General features: G+C 42.6%; 1 protein-coding gene across 2 annotated transcripts in view; it reads right to left on the minus strand.

Annotated features, from left to right (window-relative positions):
- CHFR (checkpoint with forkhead and ring finger domains) overlaps positions 1 to 10,558 on the minus strand; it is a 30,534-nt gene extending 19,976 nt beyond the window's left edge. The window contains exons 1-4 of one of the 2 annotated variants that reach the window (XM_054006461.1): positions 10,496 to 10,558; positions 9,771 to 9,915; positions 7,804 to 7,903; positions 347 to 456 (exon numbers count right to left, since the gene is read on the minus strand). In XM_054006461.1, coding sequence (XP_053862436.1) covers positions 347 to 456; positions 7,804 to 7,903; positions 9,771 to 9,903 — 343 coding nt within the window. In that variant the 5' untranslated portion in view covers positions 9,904 to 9,915; positions 10,496 to 10,558. Of the gene's footprint in view, positions 1 to 346; positions 457 to 7,803; positions 7,904 to 9,770; positions 9,916 to 10,425 lie in introns of both variants that reach the window. The other variant, XM_054006462.1, reaches the window with a different exon arrangement.
- Positions 10,559 to 14,965: the final 4,407 nt, after the last annotated feature.

The raw sequence follows: 14,965 nt of genomic DNA on the forward strand, positions 1-14,965 counted from the left end.
TCTCTTTGCCTCCATTTCTCCTCCAAGCCTTCATCTATCTTGCCTCATTAGACTGTAGGTTTCGTAGGGCAGGGGCTATTTCCTACTATGTGTTTATAGAGTATCTAGCAGAATGAGGCCCCAATTTCAACCAATGACTATAGGCGCTACCATAATACAAATAAGAGAGGATGATGACGATGGCTAGAGAAGGCCCCCAGAATCATGAAAAAGTTTGGTTTTAATATTAAAAAGTGACTTGCTCTAGCATTCACTGAGTAGCTCTATTCTCACCATCTGATATTCCCTTGTATCCCTTATGACTAGCCAACGCCATTTAAAAAAAAAAAAAAAGATATCTGCTTACTGTTTTCTGGCTCATTCTTCCTGTAAACAACATAGATCACATCCCCAGTCTGCAAAGAGCATGTCTGCTTCTTAACCACTTTCAGTTTATTAATTACTGTTCCATTAGTGCTGCAAAGAGAAAGATCGTTATTTAGCCCAAATGCTTTCATAATTATCATGGGGGTTTATTGGGAGAGGAAGAAGGGGGGGGGGGGGAGATTAGCAGAGAAAATCGTTGGTACCCACCCCCCACCTCCAAAAAAAAAAAAAAAAAAAAAAAATGTAGCCAAGATTAAGAGAAGCCAGATAACTGAATGGGAAAAATCTGCCGTGCAGGCCTGTTCTGTAGAGTTGCTGAGGACTTCATTGCTAGTTTGTGGCTCCTGGTAAGGAAACATGTGGCTAATAGACAGACAGACAGACAATGATCCCTTACATTTGGAGAATGGCTCAAAATAATTAGAGAATTGCTCCCTATGGAATGAGCTCAGCTAAGATAAACGGAAGACAGAAAGGGACAGAAGTAGTAGAACATCTCAGGCATCTATCTGAAAGTGCTAAATTGTAGTGTTGGGATTAACATTGATAGGAAGGACTCTCTTATAAACTGTTTATGGGGTGGAAGACCCCATTTTCTGTACAACTAGGGACCTCATGCTGGCCTCTCTCTCCTTCCTCCTCCTCTCAGATGTTGAAAGTTTAAAATGCCAAAGGTTGCAGATGGTAAATGATTCTGGTCATTGATGACTCTAGTCAGCTATTTTATTCTTATCTGAGTTAGAAAATGAATTGCTGGTACGACTTCTATAGACCTTTAAAAAAAAAAAAAAAAAGAAGTTTGCAACATCATACTCTCAAGCTACTACCTGTAGATTACTGACAAAAGGAAGTATCTATTTTTCCAATTATGTTTACCTCAACTATTTTGGGTTGACAACTTTCCAGTCACACAAAACCGAAGACCCCTGCCCTGCCCCTCCTCCGAGGCCCCACCCTGCTCACTTCATTTCCCCTCCTTCCATCACTCGCTCTCCCCCACCCTCACTCACTCGCTCATTTTCAGCGGACAGGGGAAGGTCCCTTTTCAATCGGGTGTTCTGGTTGAAAACCAGACATCTGGCAACCCTAAGAAAGTTAATAGGGGGAAAGAACATGTACATGCAGTTACATGGAGTTAAAAGCCAAGCTAGATGGAATCATTTTGAAGTGGAAACAAACTTCAAAAAACCACCAGCTACTGACTAAATATCTAATTATATTGATCTTCACTCATTCTTTTTGGGATGTACCACTTTATACAGTCGCTATAAGTGTTTTAAAATCAAGTCAAATTACACTGAAATGAGTAATTTCAGCTCTGTTGCAATATGAGCATTTTTTAAATGCCTCATAGAACTAAAGGAGTTCAGATTTCTGCCATCCAAGAACCTCAGCAACTAATACCATATGTATAAAGATGCCCAACGAACATTGGGGCTTTTTTGTTGTTGTCTATGCCAACCTTTGGTACTATAAATCTTTACTGCCATCTTGTGGCTGAATTTAGTTACTCACCCAGACCACAGCCCAGATTTTCCCAAACGTACGTACCATAGTTAATTTTCCACCATGAAATAAAATCTGGAAACAAATCCCATCCTTCTCGTCTCATTATTTACCCTTTTAAACAAAAACGGCTCCTATTACCCCCTACCCTGTCCTTATTTTTTACACTTGCTATCTGGTCACCCTAAGGAGAAATCACTTTTGAGGTAGCACTAAGTGATTTCTCAGTCAAGAAATATATTTCTTCCCTCTCATCAGATGTACTTTTACAGTGTACATGGAGAAGTCAACCAACACAGTGCAAACTGCAAAAAATGCTGTTTTGAAGGTCCCCGGCAGAGGGGAGGAAAAACGTTGGACTCTTTTCCTTCTTTGCTCCTTTATAAAAACAATTTTTTTTTTTAAAGAGGGTAGAAAATTGAAATAAATATTTTCTCCTTGTCTTTTTACATTAGAAATACAGATCCTGTCTAGGCAGGAAGACTCTGATGACCGGAGAAACAGCAAAGTGCATCACCAAAGTCAAGAGAATGAAAGTTGAGCAATTAGGAGGGGAAGGGAATTTTAGTCAAACTGTTAAAAAAAACCATTTTTGATTTGTTATTATTTACCCATGTTAAATGACAAAAATATTTTGAATCAAGGAAACCATTGTTAAAGATTCAAAAAACTGACTAAACTTCTTCAATCAAGTGTTACTGCTCACAATGACCTTTGAGACCTGCTGGAGGTCCGCCAGCAAAACTCCAGAAAAAACAAACACAAAAACCCCCAAATCTTTTGGGCCTTCTTCATTATAGTAAAACAGCAAAAAAAAAAGGGGAAATGCCCAATTTTTAAAGAAACCTTACAAGTCTCCTTTAAGTAATGCAGAAGAATTTTCAGGGATTATTTTATACAATGACAATTGCACTAATTTGGATTACAGTTATATCATGGGCTGGCTACTCATGCAAAATATCAAAGGGAACAACTCTGCTTGCAACATTACCCATCTGGACAAGTTTCAACAGGAGGACACAACCACTACTCTAATGAAATAAGAGTCATAGCTAAGTGTTTAAGCAGTGGTCTATGTGCGCTATGATCAGGGACGGCTCTGGTTTTTTGGCCGCCCCAAGCAAAAAAACAAACAAACAAACCAAAACAAAACAGGGGGGGAGAAACAGCTCAATCTGACAAAATAAAGAAGGTCTTTTAGTGATCTTCAGGAGGTTTCTGGCCCCAAGACTTATTGCCATAATGAGGGCAAATATATGAACTTAAAAAAATTTCAATACAAAGGGTTTTATAAGTACCTTTAACATAATTATTAAGCAGTTACTGTCAAATCCCAAGATGGGCATAAGGGACTTTACTGTGTTTTAGTTAAATGCTTATTAGAAAAATGTGCACTCTTGGATATCAAACAGTGAAGTTTGCTACTGGGAGGGAAAAAAATGCCAAAACTGCTGCCAAATCAACACCAAGGGTTGAATCCCACACACATTTCCATGCAGGTGAATCTCTGTGCTCCTGCAGAGTTCCATTGACTTGAACAAAGCTCTGACTACACCAGTCATTTGGAGAATCAGGGCCCAAAGCATCATCCTTAAAGCCAAATGAGGAAATTGGTAGGGCAGCAGATGAGCAATCTTTGGGCAAAGTTTCTCCCCGTCCAGCAGCACAGAGATTCATTCGTTTAATAGAAAGAGAAAGAAAAAAGTCACATCGCTCAAAGAAAAGCACCCAAGATTTTGCTAAGCACTAAAGAAAACTGAATGTGGTTAAAATTAGATCTTAGCCAATAATATAGGAAATTGTAACATTCCTTTGTGTGTCATATCCAGTTTCAGGGCTCTAACCAGGGAAGTCTAACATACACTTTGTGGAGTGTCAGGCTATCACAAAATGGATATTTTACATACTAACATGGAAAATGGCTAAATTTATGTATTTATGAGGCATTACAAATCATTGCACTCTAAGTGAAGAAGAAAGTAAGTCTAACAGACATTCCTTGTGATTCAGTACTAAACCAATGCCAACCTGCTATATTGTTTTGGAGGGAGATGAGAAGGAAACTCTGCTATCAGAGGTATAATTTGGATGAAATGTGAATCCAGGTCATAAAAGATCCCTCATCACTTTTCTTAAGACTAGAGATATAAATCTCTGTATCCTGACCCAATTCCCGTTTGGGTAGGGTGTAGTGGTGCAAGTTATCCCATACTATTCTGTCAATGTGCCTCTTGGCTTTGGAAGGGCCAATCCTCAAGTTAAGAGTGTAATTTGGAAAAAGAACAGGAGTACTTGAGGCACCTTAGAGACTAACAAATTTATTTGAGCATAAGCTTTCGTGGGCTACAGCCCACTTCTTCAGATGCATAGACTGGAACATATATTGAGGAGATATATATACACATACAGAGAGCATGAAAAGGTGGGAGTTGTCTTACCAACTCTGAGAGGCCAATTAAGTAAAAAGGAAAAAAAACTTTTGAAGTGATAATCAAGATAGCCCAGTACAGACAGTTTGATAAGAAGTGTGAGAATACTTACACACAAAAACTGCCCAATGGAGGACAGGGAAAGGTCCTTCAACTCATGAGATTGAGGTCAACTTTTGCATTTGAATTTTTGTTTTTAAGAAAGAATTAATTGCTTTTCCCTGGGACAAGCCAACTGTTCCGTGAATGTAACTGATTAAGTCATCTAATACAGTATTATTTCTTCTAGTAAACACTAAGGGCTTGTCTACACTAGCAACTTACAGCGCTGCAACTTTCTTGCTCAGGGGTGTGAAAAAGCCACACCCCTGAGTGCAGCACATTTCAGCGCTATAAAGCGCTAGTGTAGACAGTGCACCAGCGCTGGTAACTATGCCCCTCATGGAGCTGGGTTTTTCAGAGTGCTGTGAGAGCTCTCTCAAAGCACTGCGCCGCAACCACACAAGCCAGTGCCAGTGCCAACTAGCCCTAAGAGACTAACCAAGGCACTTTCTGGGGAGAAAAAGAAGGAACCAGCTCTTGAAGCAGATTCTACTGAGCCAGACAGGTATCAACACTTGCTCTCTTACCTGTTTATTCAAGTAGTTGTAAAGTTCTCAATTCATCACCTCGCAGGGTGAGGAGAAGTCTAAATGCTTTCTAAACTGTGTCAGGATTGCTCTGTCTCCAATAACTCAGCATGTCAGCAAACAGGTATGGAGCTAATGCCACATACTGTTTGATATTTTATGATTTATCTGCAATACAGGAAGAGAGTGTACCCACCTGAACTGCCCCAAACCAGCTGCCTCCCGCAATGTATTTGTTTTCAACAGAAAAATCTGAGCTTGACCAGAGCAATGTTTCTAGAACTGCCTTCCCCTTTACAGTAGGCTCACAATAACAATTCTGAGTAATGGAACACAGTTCAGCAGGTTTTCAAACCTAGCCAATTATAACAGTAAATGGGGGAATGACAGTGTTATCTACATGAGCTTCATGCCCTTGTTGGCTCTTGAGCTTAGGTTTATATCTTCTTACAGCCAGTTTGACTCTATGAAGCTCAGCTGATATTGACAGCAGGCCTTGAATATCAGAGGTCTCAGACAAATTCTGAGAGAAGAGAAGCTTAATCTTCTACAAGTAGTAGGACTGTCTCCCTATTCCATGTGTGGTTAAAGTGCTTTACGTCAACTCTCACTCATGCACAGACAGAATATATAAAAGGCCTTTTTCCTTTTTGTCAGATATGTGAAAATATAACCTGCCATGTTCTCAATTGCAGAAGAGAGGCATTACTTAGGGTTGCAGCCTTTCTGTGGGGCTAACAGTGCATCTAGCCCCACCCTTCCACAAACTACACTCTTGCGATGTTGACAGCAAAGTTTTATTTAGCTCAGCTACTCTCTTCTACTGGCTGCCCCTTTTTGTTAGCTAGCCATCTGAGCTCTCCTACTCCATGACTGTCTGGAGAGCAAGCCGTATATGTGTGTGTGTAGGAGCCGGCATGTGAGTAGAGGGGTCAGAGGAAATTTATATTATGGCAGGAGGGTAGGAAGAGAAGACTTGGACTTTGTCTACACTAGCACTTTTGTCAGTCAGGGGTGTGAAAAAAACATCCCCCGACGAACATAAGTTTCACCTACAAAGCACCGCTGTGGAAAGCGCTATGTCAGTGGGAGACACTCTCCTGCCGACATAGCTACTGCCACTTCTTGGGGGTGGCTTAATTATGCCAGTGGGAGAGCTCTCTCCCGTCCGCATAGAGCAGCTACACGGGAGACTTTAGCCTTAGAAGAGGAAACTGCCGACTAGGCCCCTCCATACATCCTGCGACAGGCAAGAAAGATTATACATCCCAACTAACTTAAACAACGCCACAATAACTACGTGGGTGAAACCAGTAAATCACTACATTCTTCAGTAGTGATTAGAAAATGATACAAGACAAAAACATCCTATTACCTGTGGGTAAACATTTTTCACAAAGCGATCACTCTATATCTGACCTATCAGTCCTCCTCCTCAAAGGAAACCTGAACAATAACACTTTCAAAAGATAAGCCTGGGAGCTTAAATGCATTACTCTGCTAGACACTAAAAATCATGGACTGAACAGAGAGAGTGGATTTATGGCTCATTACAACAAGCTGTAAAGCACTAACCCCCTCTTTTTGTTCTATGACTATAGAGGTGTCAATGGGCCATTCTACCTTGAACAGTCTCTTACAATATATGCTAATTACTTATGCCAAACAATCTGTTCCACCTTGCATTTAACTGTGATGCTGAGAGTACCTTTCCCAGACCTGAAGAGCTCTGTGTATCTCAAAACTTGTCTCTCACCAACAGCAGTTGGTCCAATTAAAGATATTGCCTCATCCATCTTGTCTCTCCAATATCCTGGGACCAACATGGCTAGAACAACACTGCATAAGCTCTCATCAGCATTCTTGTAACCCAGCAGGAAATAACCTCTCCCAGAAGAGCAAGTTTGTTGGCTCTGATCGTTCAAAAACTTATGTGCTGAACTTTATGCACTATGGAGTAGTTCCATTGACTTCATTGGGATTGCTCATCGTGAGCTAAGTTAAGCACATACATGAGTCTTTCCAGGATTAGGGCCTTTAAGCATTATATCACTACATAATACTCCCTGAAATACTGATTAGAGGAAAGAAGTAAAAAAAAAAATTCTGATAGACAAATGACTAATGGCAACATCAAGAGCTACAATGTTGTATTGAGCGATTTCAATTATTTAATTGAGTTTATTGACTTATATTTTTACTTATTAGGCCCCTCTCTCCTCTCCACCTGAAATGCTTGAGGAGACAAAATAATTTCGAAACATAATACAATAGGCATAAGTATGTATACGGTGCTCATTACTATAGATCCAAAAGGGAGCTCAAACTATAAATAAAGCCAAAATCCAGACAACCCTTCAAGCCCCAAAGGTCCTATGAAATACAAGCTACCTTCAGAGATATTTTAAACACCAAAAGGAATAACAAATATGAATCTCTATTCCTATCCACTACACGTTTTTAAAGTTATCAGTGCAAATGTATTTCCTCCCCAACCCAAGGAGCTGGGGATGGAGGTAGGGAAGAGAGCTAGTATAACGAATGAGTGTGCCATATACTAATTCACTATGAACAGTTTTTAAAAACTCCTAAAGTCACTGATAATTTTTTTCACAATGCTATAATTGCAATCACATAATAAGACACACAGTATACAAAACTACCAGGCACTCCCCACCATCAGTCTGTTTTTCATCCAGTAAGCTACGCATTCCGTGGGGGAGAGAGAGGAGATGTTTTAGGGATTGTTGGAAAAAATTAACACTTAAAAATAAGAGACTTACTCTGTGATATGTACAGCTAACTCCTTTCATGAGCACTAAACAGAATTTTACTCCAGCAAACCAGTAATAAAAGTTTAAAGCAGGGCTAACCTGGTATCCTCCAATGATACTTGTCCAGATTCTTCATCCACTGTAATCTTACAGTGATCTCCAGACACCAGTTTGTTGCCAGGAAAGGACAAGTCACAACCTTAAAGAGAAAATGTTTATGATCAATATGTTTATAAATATCTCATGAATATTTACACAGGCAGATCCCATCACAGAGACTGATCAGTCCACTTACAACTCTTCTTTTAAAAACAAGATTTTCTTACATGTGTTAGCACCATTTTTAGATTATTAAAGGCAGAAAATTTAAAATCTAGTGCAGTTCACTGCCATTAGGCAGGAGTATTAATGATTTGGGGGATGATGGGAACCTGCCCACCCATTCTAGGGTTCTGAGCAACCATCACCATTTTGACACTACCTTAATCCCTCCTTCCCAACCATATTCAAGGCTTCACACATAAGACACTATTCCATCTTGCAACAACACTTCCCTTGTAAGAGGGGCCATAATAAGGAACATGATTCATATCCTCCCATTCATAGCCTGGTCCTGGATTACTTCCCAGCACATTCAATCCTCCCTAGACAGGGCAGAGAGACATCTGGGTGTAGTAGATCAAGAAATAAATAAGTCACCCACCACACCCCCTGATAATAGTTTACTGCTATTTTTCCACAACTGATGTCCATGGGACAACTAACAGCTACAGAGTAGAACTTGTGCTGCACAACTTCATGATCGTGTGATTCTTGCTGAAAGTGACTAGAACTCCGTAGTTTCACTCAGAAGTAGTTCAGCACTTCCGCACTGGTGTACCCCATCTACTCTTTGCGGCTCTTGGAATATAGTGTAAGGGCCAGGAAGAAGAGGGGAACGGCATGGACTAAATGAGTTTTTCCAGAACCTCACATATTTTTCTAATAGGATAATGGTGCCAACAATATTTTGCTGAGGAGTAGATGGCAAATTTTGGTTATGTATTTTTCTAACTGAACACTTTAGTAATCTAACTGTTAAATGATTATGAGAGCAATTCAGCAGGCAAAAGTCAATCTTTATCTGCCATGTAGGCCCACTGAAATTCAACTAGAAGATTTCCTAGTGTGGACATCTTGTTTGTTACTAGTCATATTTAGCAATACAGTCATCAAAAAGGGCAATAAATATATGGTACTGAATTTAACAGACAAAAGATACTTAGATTTTCCCTATAATATGGTCCATGAATTCCATTTTGACTGACCATATAGAGTCTATAAACTATAATATAGTTTCATTGATGCTGGGTGCTACAACATGATATGCACTGAGTTGATGGATAGGCAACCTAAAGTTAGTGCCAGATGGCACAGTGCAAGGTTAAGTGAATAATTTGCCTTAAACATGGAATTCCCTTAAAATAAAATCAAATAGTCAACACTTTTAGACACAGAAACACTTGCATTTCAAATCAACTCTCATAGAAATTATTTTAATATGTTCGCAACCGTCATGCAGCCAGAAGAATTAAGGCTTTTTGGATTGTAGGTGTGTGTTAAAGTGTGAAAATGTTGCATTGCAGATCCTCCCCCCCACACACACTTTTTTTTTTTTTTTAAATCACAAGAGCTAAAGGAAAGAGTGGTGACAAAATGGGTATGACATGACAAAACTTGGTTTGAAATGCAGTGCTTTTTTATTTGCACAGAAACAATCAGGGAAATCATCAAGACAAATTCACGGGATTGGGTGTTTGTGATATCACCAGGAACCCCATTAAAAAAGAAAGCCAAAGACAGGGAGAGAGCACAACTTTTTTCTCTCATGGAAATGCTAGAGTAGAGAACAAGGGATTTTGTGGCAAGCATTGAGGTGGGCCTCTTCTATCCTACCTCCACCTTATCCTCCCACCAGATACTAACATACCTGTCATGTTTCAGAGTCCATCTTCATATATTTTTAAGGCCAGAATGACCACTATGATCACCTAGTCCGACCTCTTGCAAATCACACACCATCTTACCTTTTTTCCGCCCAATTGTCCATTCTCTTTTCAGCAGTAAGACATGGGGCTCTGCTTCATCAGCACCTAACCGGATCAGCTTCCCCCAAGGCTGTTGCTGCTGGTTTTGGTCTCCTCCTTCAGAATGCTCCATTTGGATTCACATCTGATTTTAAAAAAAAATAATCACAAGACACACGAGAAAAGTTTCACTTGGAAACAGTACAGTTTCTCTCCCCAGCCCTCCTACCTTTCTCCCCCATCTGTTCTTCCTCTCGCAGCTTTCACTACCGATTATCTTTCTCTTTCCCCGCCTTCTCTCCTCGCCCCATCCCTCTCCCCCTTCTTGTCTGTTCTCTGTCCCAAGCCATCACTTCCCCTCTCATCTCTTTATTTCCAGACCGACCTCTCCCTCCCTCGCAGCAGCAGCAGCCGCCCCTCAGACACCTGCACACACACCAGCCCCAGCTCTCCTGCATTGCTCTAGTGTGTGGGCTGAAGTCCCTGCAGTCTACTCCCCGCTCCTTCCCTCTCTAGGGCAAGCAGGGCCCCCCTCGGAGCCTGGCCCTCCCAGGCCTCTCACAGCCCTGAGGGTGAGACATACAGGAGCCAGGCTGGGGCTGCTGCCAGGGCCCCGTCCTTCCTCTCCTCCCTCCCCAACGTCCCTCCCGCTCACCGCCCTTCCCCCAGCCCAGGGGGACTTGGGGGGTTCGCAGCGATCCACTCCCCCCGCGCCAGCCTCTTACACCCAGTCCTGCCGCGCAGGCTGCTGCTGTCAACAGACATTGCCAGCCATCAGCTGATCAGGCTCTGGGCGGGGCCTCGAGTTCCCCCACGCCTCCTATTGGAGACCAGAGCAGGGTAATCATAGAGAACCCAGAGGGCGGGGAGGCACGGAAAGAAAAGGCTTCCGCTCCCACCACAGAGCTGGCCGCGCTAGAGCGCCGCTTTCCTCCGCGCTGGGCAGCCATCTTGGATTGGGGAAGCCAACCGACTATTGAGGCGGAGGAAGAACGCGCGGCGGCCATCTTAGAGGTGGGCACCAGTGGCGAGGGTGTGTCGGGCATTTTGGATTTGGGCACTGTTCCCTTTTGAGGTAATATATTAATCACAGAGCACGCTGGCGCCCATCTTTGTCATGGGCAAAATGAATGTCCTATAACAATTGCCCTCAAAGAGTAATAATGCTGTAATAACAGACATCGACCTCTGTTATCTGTGATACCTTCATTTCTGTTAAATATCGAGTAATTAAGCTACAGTTAATTTGACTACAGCAAAATCAATAGAGTTTAGCTGACACAGAATGAACCAGCAGCGCTGCCTTCCCAGGGAATTGCTCCAGCTATAATGCTGCGCCGAAAGGGAAAAACTAAATATTGATTTTGGGCCCAGTCTTTCTAGTTTTAAATACTTGAGAGATACTTAAATCCAAGCATGGGGTGGGACTCAGAAATACATAGTTGGCAGTATTGCCAGCTCCAAATATTAGAAAAGCATGAGTCAGGCGTGTCGTTCCTCCTCCCTCCCCGCTACAGTTGCCAGTTTTGGTTGGACGTATTCCTGGAGGTTTCATCATATGACATAATCTATAATTAAAGATTGATCTTTAATTCCTGGAGACTCAAGGAAAATCCTGGAGGGCGGGTAACCCAAATTCCCCCCACCCCCAAGTCATGCCCAGTTTTAAAATATGTTTTAAATATAATAATACATTTGCGGTTCTTTGTTTGCTTTTTGGTATGGTCAGGCAGGGGGCATGGCCGGGGCTGGGTGAGGGCAGGGCCGGCGCAACACATTAGGTGAGCTAGGCGGTCGCCTAGGGCGCTACAATTTGGGGGGCGGCGACCGTGGCAGTATTTCAGCGGCAGGACCTTCTGCTGCCTCTGTGGGGGGCGGCATTTCAGGGTGGGCTCTTCCGCCGCGTAGGGCAGCAGAAAATCTGGCGGCGCTCCTGGGTGAGGGGGAGCGAGCTTGTTCATGCAGCCCTGCCGGAGAGCTCCTGCCAGCAGGAAAGGCAAAGTAGCCCCCTGTGGCTTGGAAGGAGCTCAGTCGGCAGCCTGCTGCTTCCGCTCCCTCCCGCCCGTGTCTCCCTGTGCTGCAAGAACACACTGTCAGGTATCCAGTTAACACTGGTGACCGGACACTAAAAATCCGGTTACCATGGGAAGATCTGACTTGGGTGTAGTTTGAGCAGGCATTGTCCCCGCCCCCAGTACCCTCCACCCCTGATTTCCCCAAAGCTCTGCTTAGCTGTCAGGGAGGGAAGAAGCTCCCTCTATCCCTCTCCTGGGCTGAGGCTGGCAGGCAGCTCCAGGATGCTGCCTCCTGGATCCTAGTGCCCATAACCGTCATCTTCTATGTGTGCTGGGTCCCGTTTCTGGACAACTGGTGAGTGCCTGGGGGTGGCAGGGCAAGGGAGTGGCAGGGGAAGAGGCAGTACCAGAGCGGTAGGGTGAGAAGCTTGCACAGAACCTGCCCACATTCTGTCCAGCTCCAGCAAGAACTCTTGCTTCTCCCATGTATAAGTAATGAATTCCCACACATCTGTAGAGAAAACAAAACAAAACATCTCATTTTGGATACCAGTACTTTAACTTTTATAGTACTTTCCATCGAGGGTCTTCAGATTGATGATGCACTGTGTTCAATACTGTATTGAACTGTTCTAAAAATCAAAGAAATTAAATTTTTTTCTTGGATGTATTTTTCTGTACTGGGATGCACAGGCAACCATGTTCTTTCCTTATGCTCAGCCTAGTTCCACAGGCCAGTGCATCTCTGTACTTTTAAGGGGCTGCAAAAGCACTGGAGGAAGCTCAACACACAATGTTGTCCGTTTCTCCCTCCCCTCTCCCTCAAGGATTTTAAATCCACTTCTTAGCAGGCTATGATAGAAATACTGGCTGAATAAGCAAAAGGCAGGTTCTGTCTATTTGCTGGTTCTCCAGCAGTTCAATCCATCATAAAAGCACCTCACATTTGATTTCTTTTGAGTTTCATTCCAAATACTTAAAGCTAAATAAACCTGAAGTAGTCCTCATTTTTCTGCCCCAATTCAAACTAACTTCTTTCCCAAGTGGAAAATGTTGGGTAAGCATTGAAGTGTGTGATTTGAGAAGGGAATGAGAACACAGGCCAATTTCTGCTGACAGTTACACCTGTGTAGCCTTATTGACTTCAGGGAGAACAGATTTTTGCACAAGAATAGATTTTGGTCCCTTATGCTTTTTCACACCTGGTATAGCAGAATCTCATTCACTTTCCTCCCCTAAACTTTGAGCATTTTAAGAAAGAAAGAAAAAAAAAAAAAAAAAAAAGGTCTGCTTGATTTACACATGCAAACAAAACAGGAAGCTCTCCCTTCATTCTACACCAGCCTTAAACAAACACTAGACCTGATGTAACAAGGGTATCACTACAGCAGCCTTGGTTGGACTGTTCTTTTGAAAGCTCCTTAATGGTTCTTTCAAGATGCTGATTTTCAAGTAAGTCTTTTTGTTCAGGGGGGAAGAGAACACAACAGGGAATAGCTCTGTTTTGTCAACTGATAGTCATTCAAAAGCTGAAAGCCTTTAGATTACGTTTGTTTAATATTTGTACAGTGATTTTGAAGAGCTAACATAGTACAGAAGTGCTAATTTTGATGACTGGGCAACCATCTAAAGATCCGTGTCACTTCTACATGTTACCTTTTTCTTACAGAAAGCTTAAAACAAACAAATGCAAACCATAGGGGGCTGGTGCACACAGATCTCATGCTTTAAAAACCTCATGTCAGAGCTGCTTATCACACATTCTAGAATAGATAATACTTAGTCCTGCCATGAGTGCAGGGGACCGACTAGATGACCTCTCGAACTCTAATTGTGGAAGAGTTTGGTGACAGAATGGCCTAATGTGGTGAATCACTGGAGATTAACTACACAAACTGGGTGTGACGTTATTGATATAATCTGGGACCATATAGATCATTGTTGCAACCAAGGTCCTGTAGTGGCACGCAAATCTTGTATAAAGGGGGTCAAATGGGGTGTCTAAGACAAGGTTATGGTTTACTGGTTATGATTATGCTGTCTATATGTGTGTATCAATTTTGTAGTTGGAGTTATGAATATTGGCTCTATACTGTCTGTATTTCAAATTTATGCTATGCTGCTGGGTGACATCCCAGACAAGCTGGTGTTAGCTCTGCCTAGCCTGCTTGATGGCCCATTAAGGACCATCAGCTATACAATGGACCCATTGAGAGAAGGCAAATATGCCTTGAGACTCAGCAAAGTATGCAGGAACTTGCCCATGTGACTCCAGACTCCATTTTGCTGTAATTTTCCACAGTAAGAACAAAGAGGTGTTCTTACACCTGGAAAAGACTATATAAGGCTGATGCCTCATCTCCATCTGGTCTTCAATCCTGCTTCATACCTCTGGAGGAACTTTGCTACAAGCTGAAGCTTTGAACAAAGGACTGAGGACCCATCCCAGCGGGGGATGTATTCCAGAGACTTGATTTGAACCTGCAGTTTATTCTATCGCTGCTGCAAGCCTGAACCAAGAACTTTGCCATTACTGTATGTAATTGATTCCATTTAACCAATTCTAACTCTCATCTCTATCTTTTTCCTTTTATGAATAAACCTTTAGATTTTAGATTCTAAAGGATTGGCAACAGCGTGATTTGTGGGTAAGATCTGATTTGTATATTGACCTGGATCTGGGGCTTGGTCCTTTGGGATCAGGAGAACCTTTTTCTTTTACTTGGGTATTGGTTTTCATAACCATTTGTCCCCATAACGAGTGGCACTGGTGGTAATACTGGGAAACTGGAGTGTCTAAAGAGATTGCTTCTGAGACTTGCGGTTAGCCAGTGGGGTGAGACCGAAGTCCTCTTAGTCTGGCTGGTTTGGTTTGCCTTAGAGGTGGAAAAAACCCCAGCCTTGGGCTGTAACTGCCCTGTTTGAGCAATTTGTCTTGAGTTGGCACTCTCAGTGTACATCTACACTACAGGGGGGAGTCGATTTAAGGTACGCAAATTCAGCTACGTGAATAGCGTAGCTGAATTCGACGTATCGCAGCCGACTTACCCCACTGTGAGGACGGCGGCAAAATCGACTTCTGCGGCTTTCTGTCGACGGCGCTTACTCCCACCTCCGCTGGTGGAGTAAGAGCGCCGATTTGGGGATCGATTGTCGCGTCCCAACGGGACGCGATAAATC

This window comes from Malaclemys terrapin, chromosome 16 (genome assembly GCF_027887155.1).
Source record: "Malaclemys terrapin pileata isolate rMalTer1 chromosome 16, rMalTer1.hap1, whole genome shotgun sequence".
Classification (NCBI taxonomy): Eukaryota; Metazoa; Chordata; order Testudines; family Emydidae; genus Malaclemys; species Malaclemys terrapin.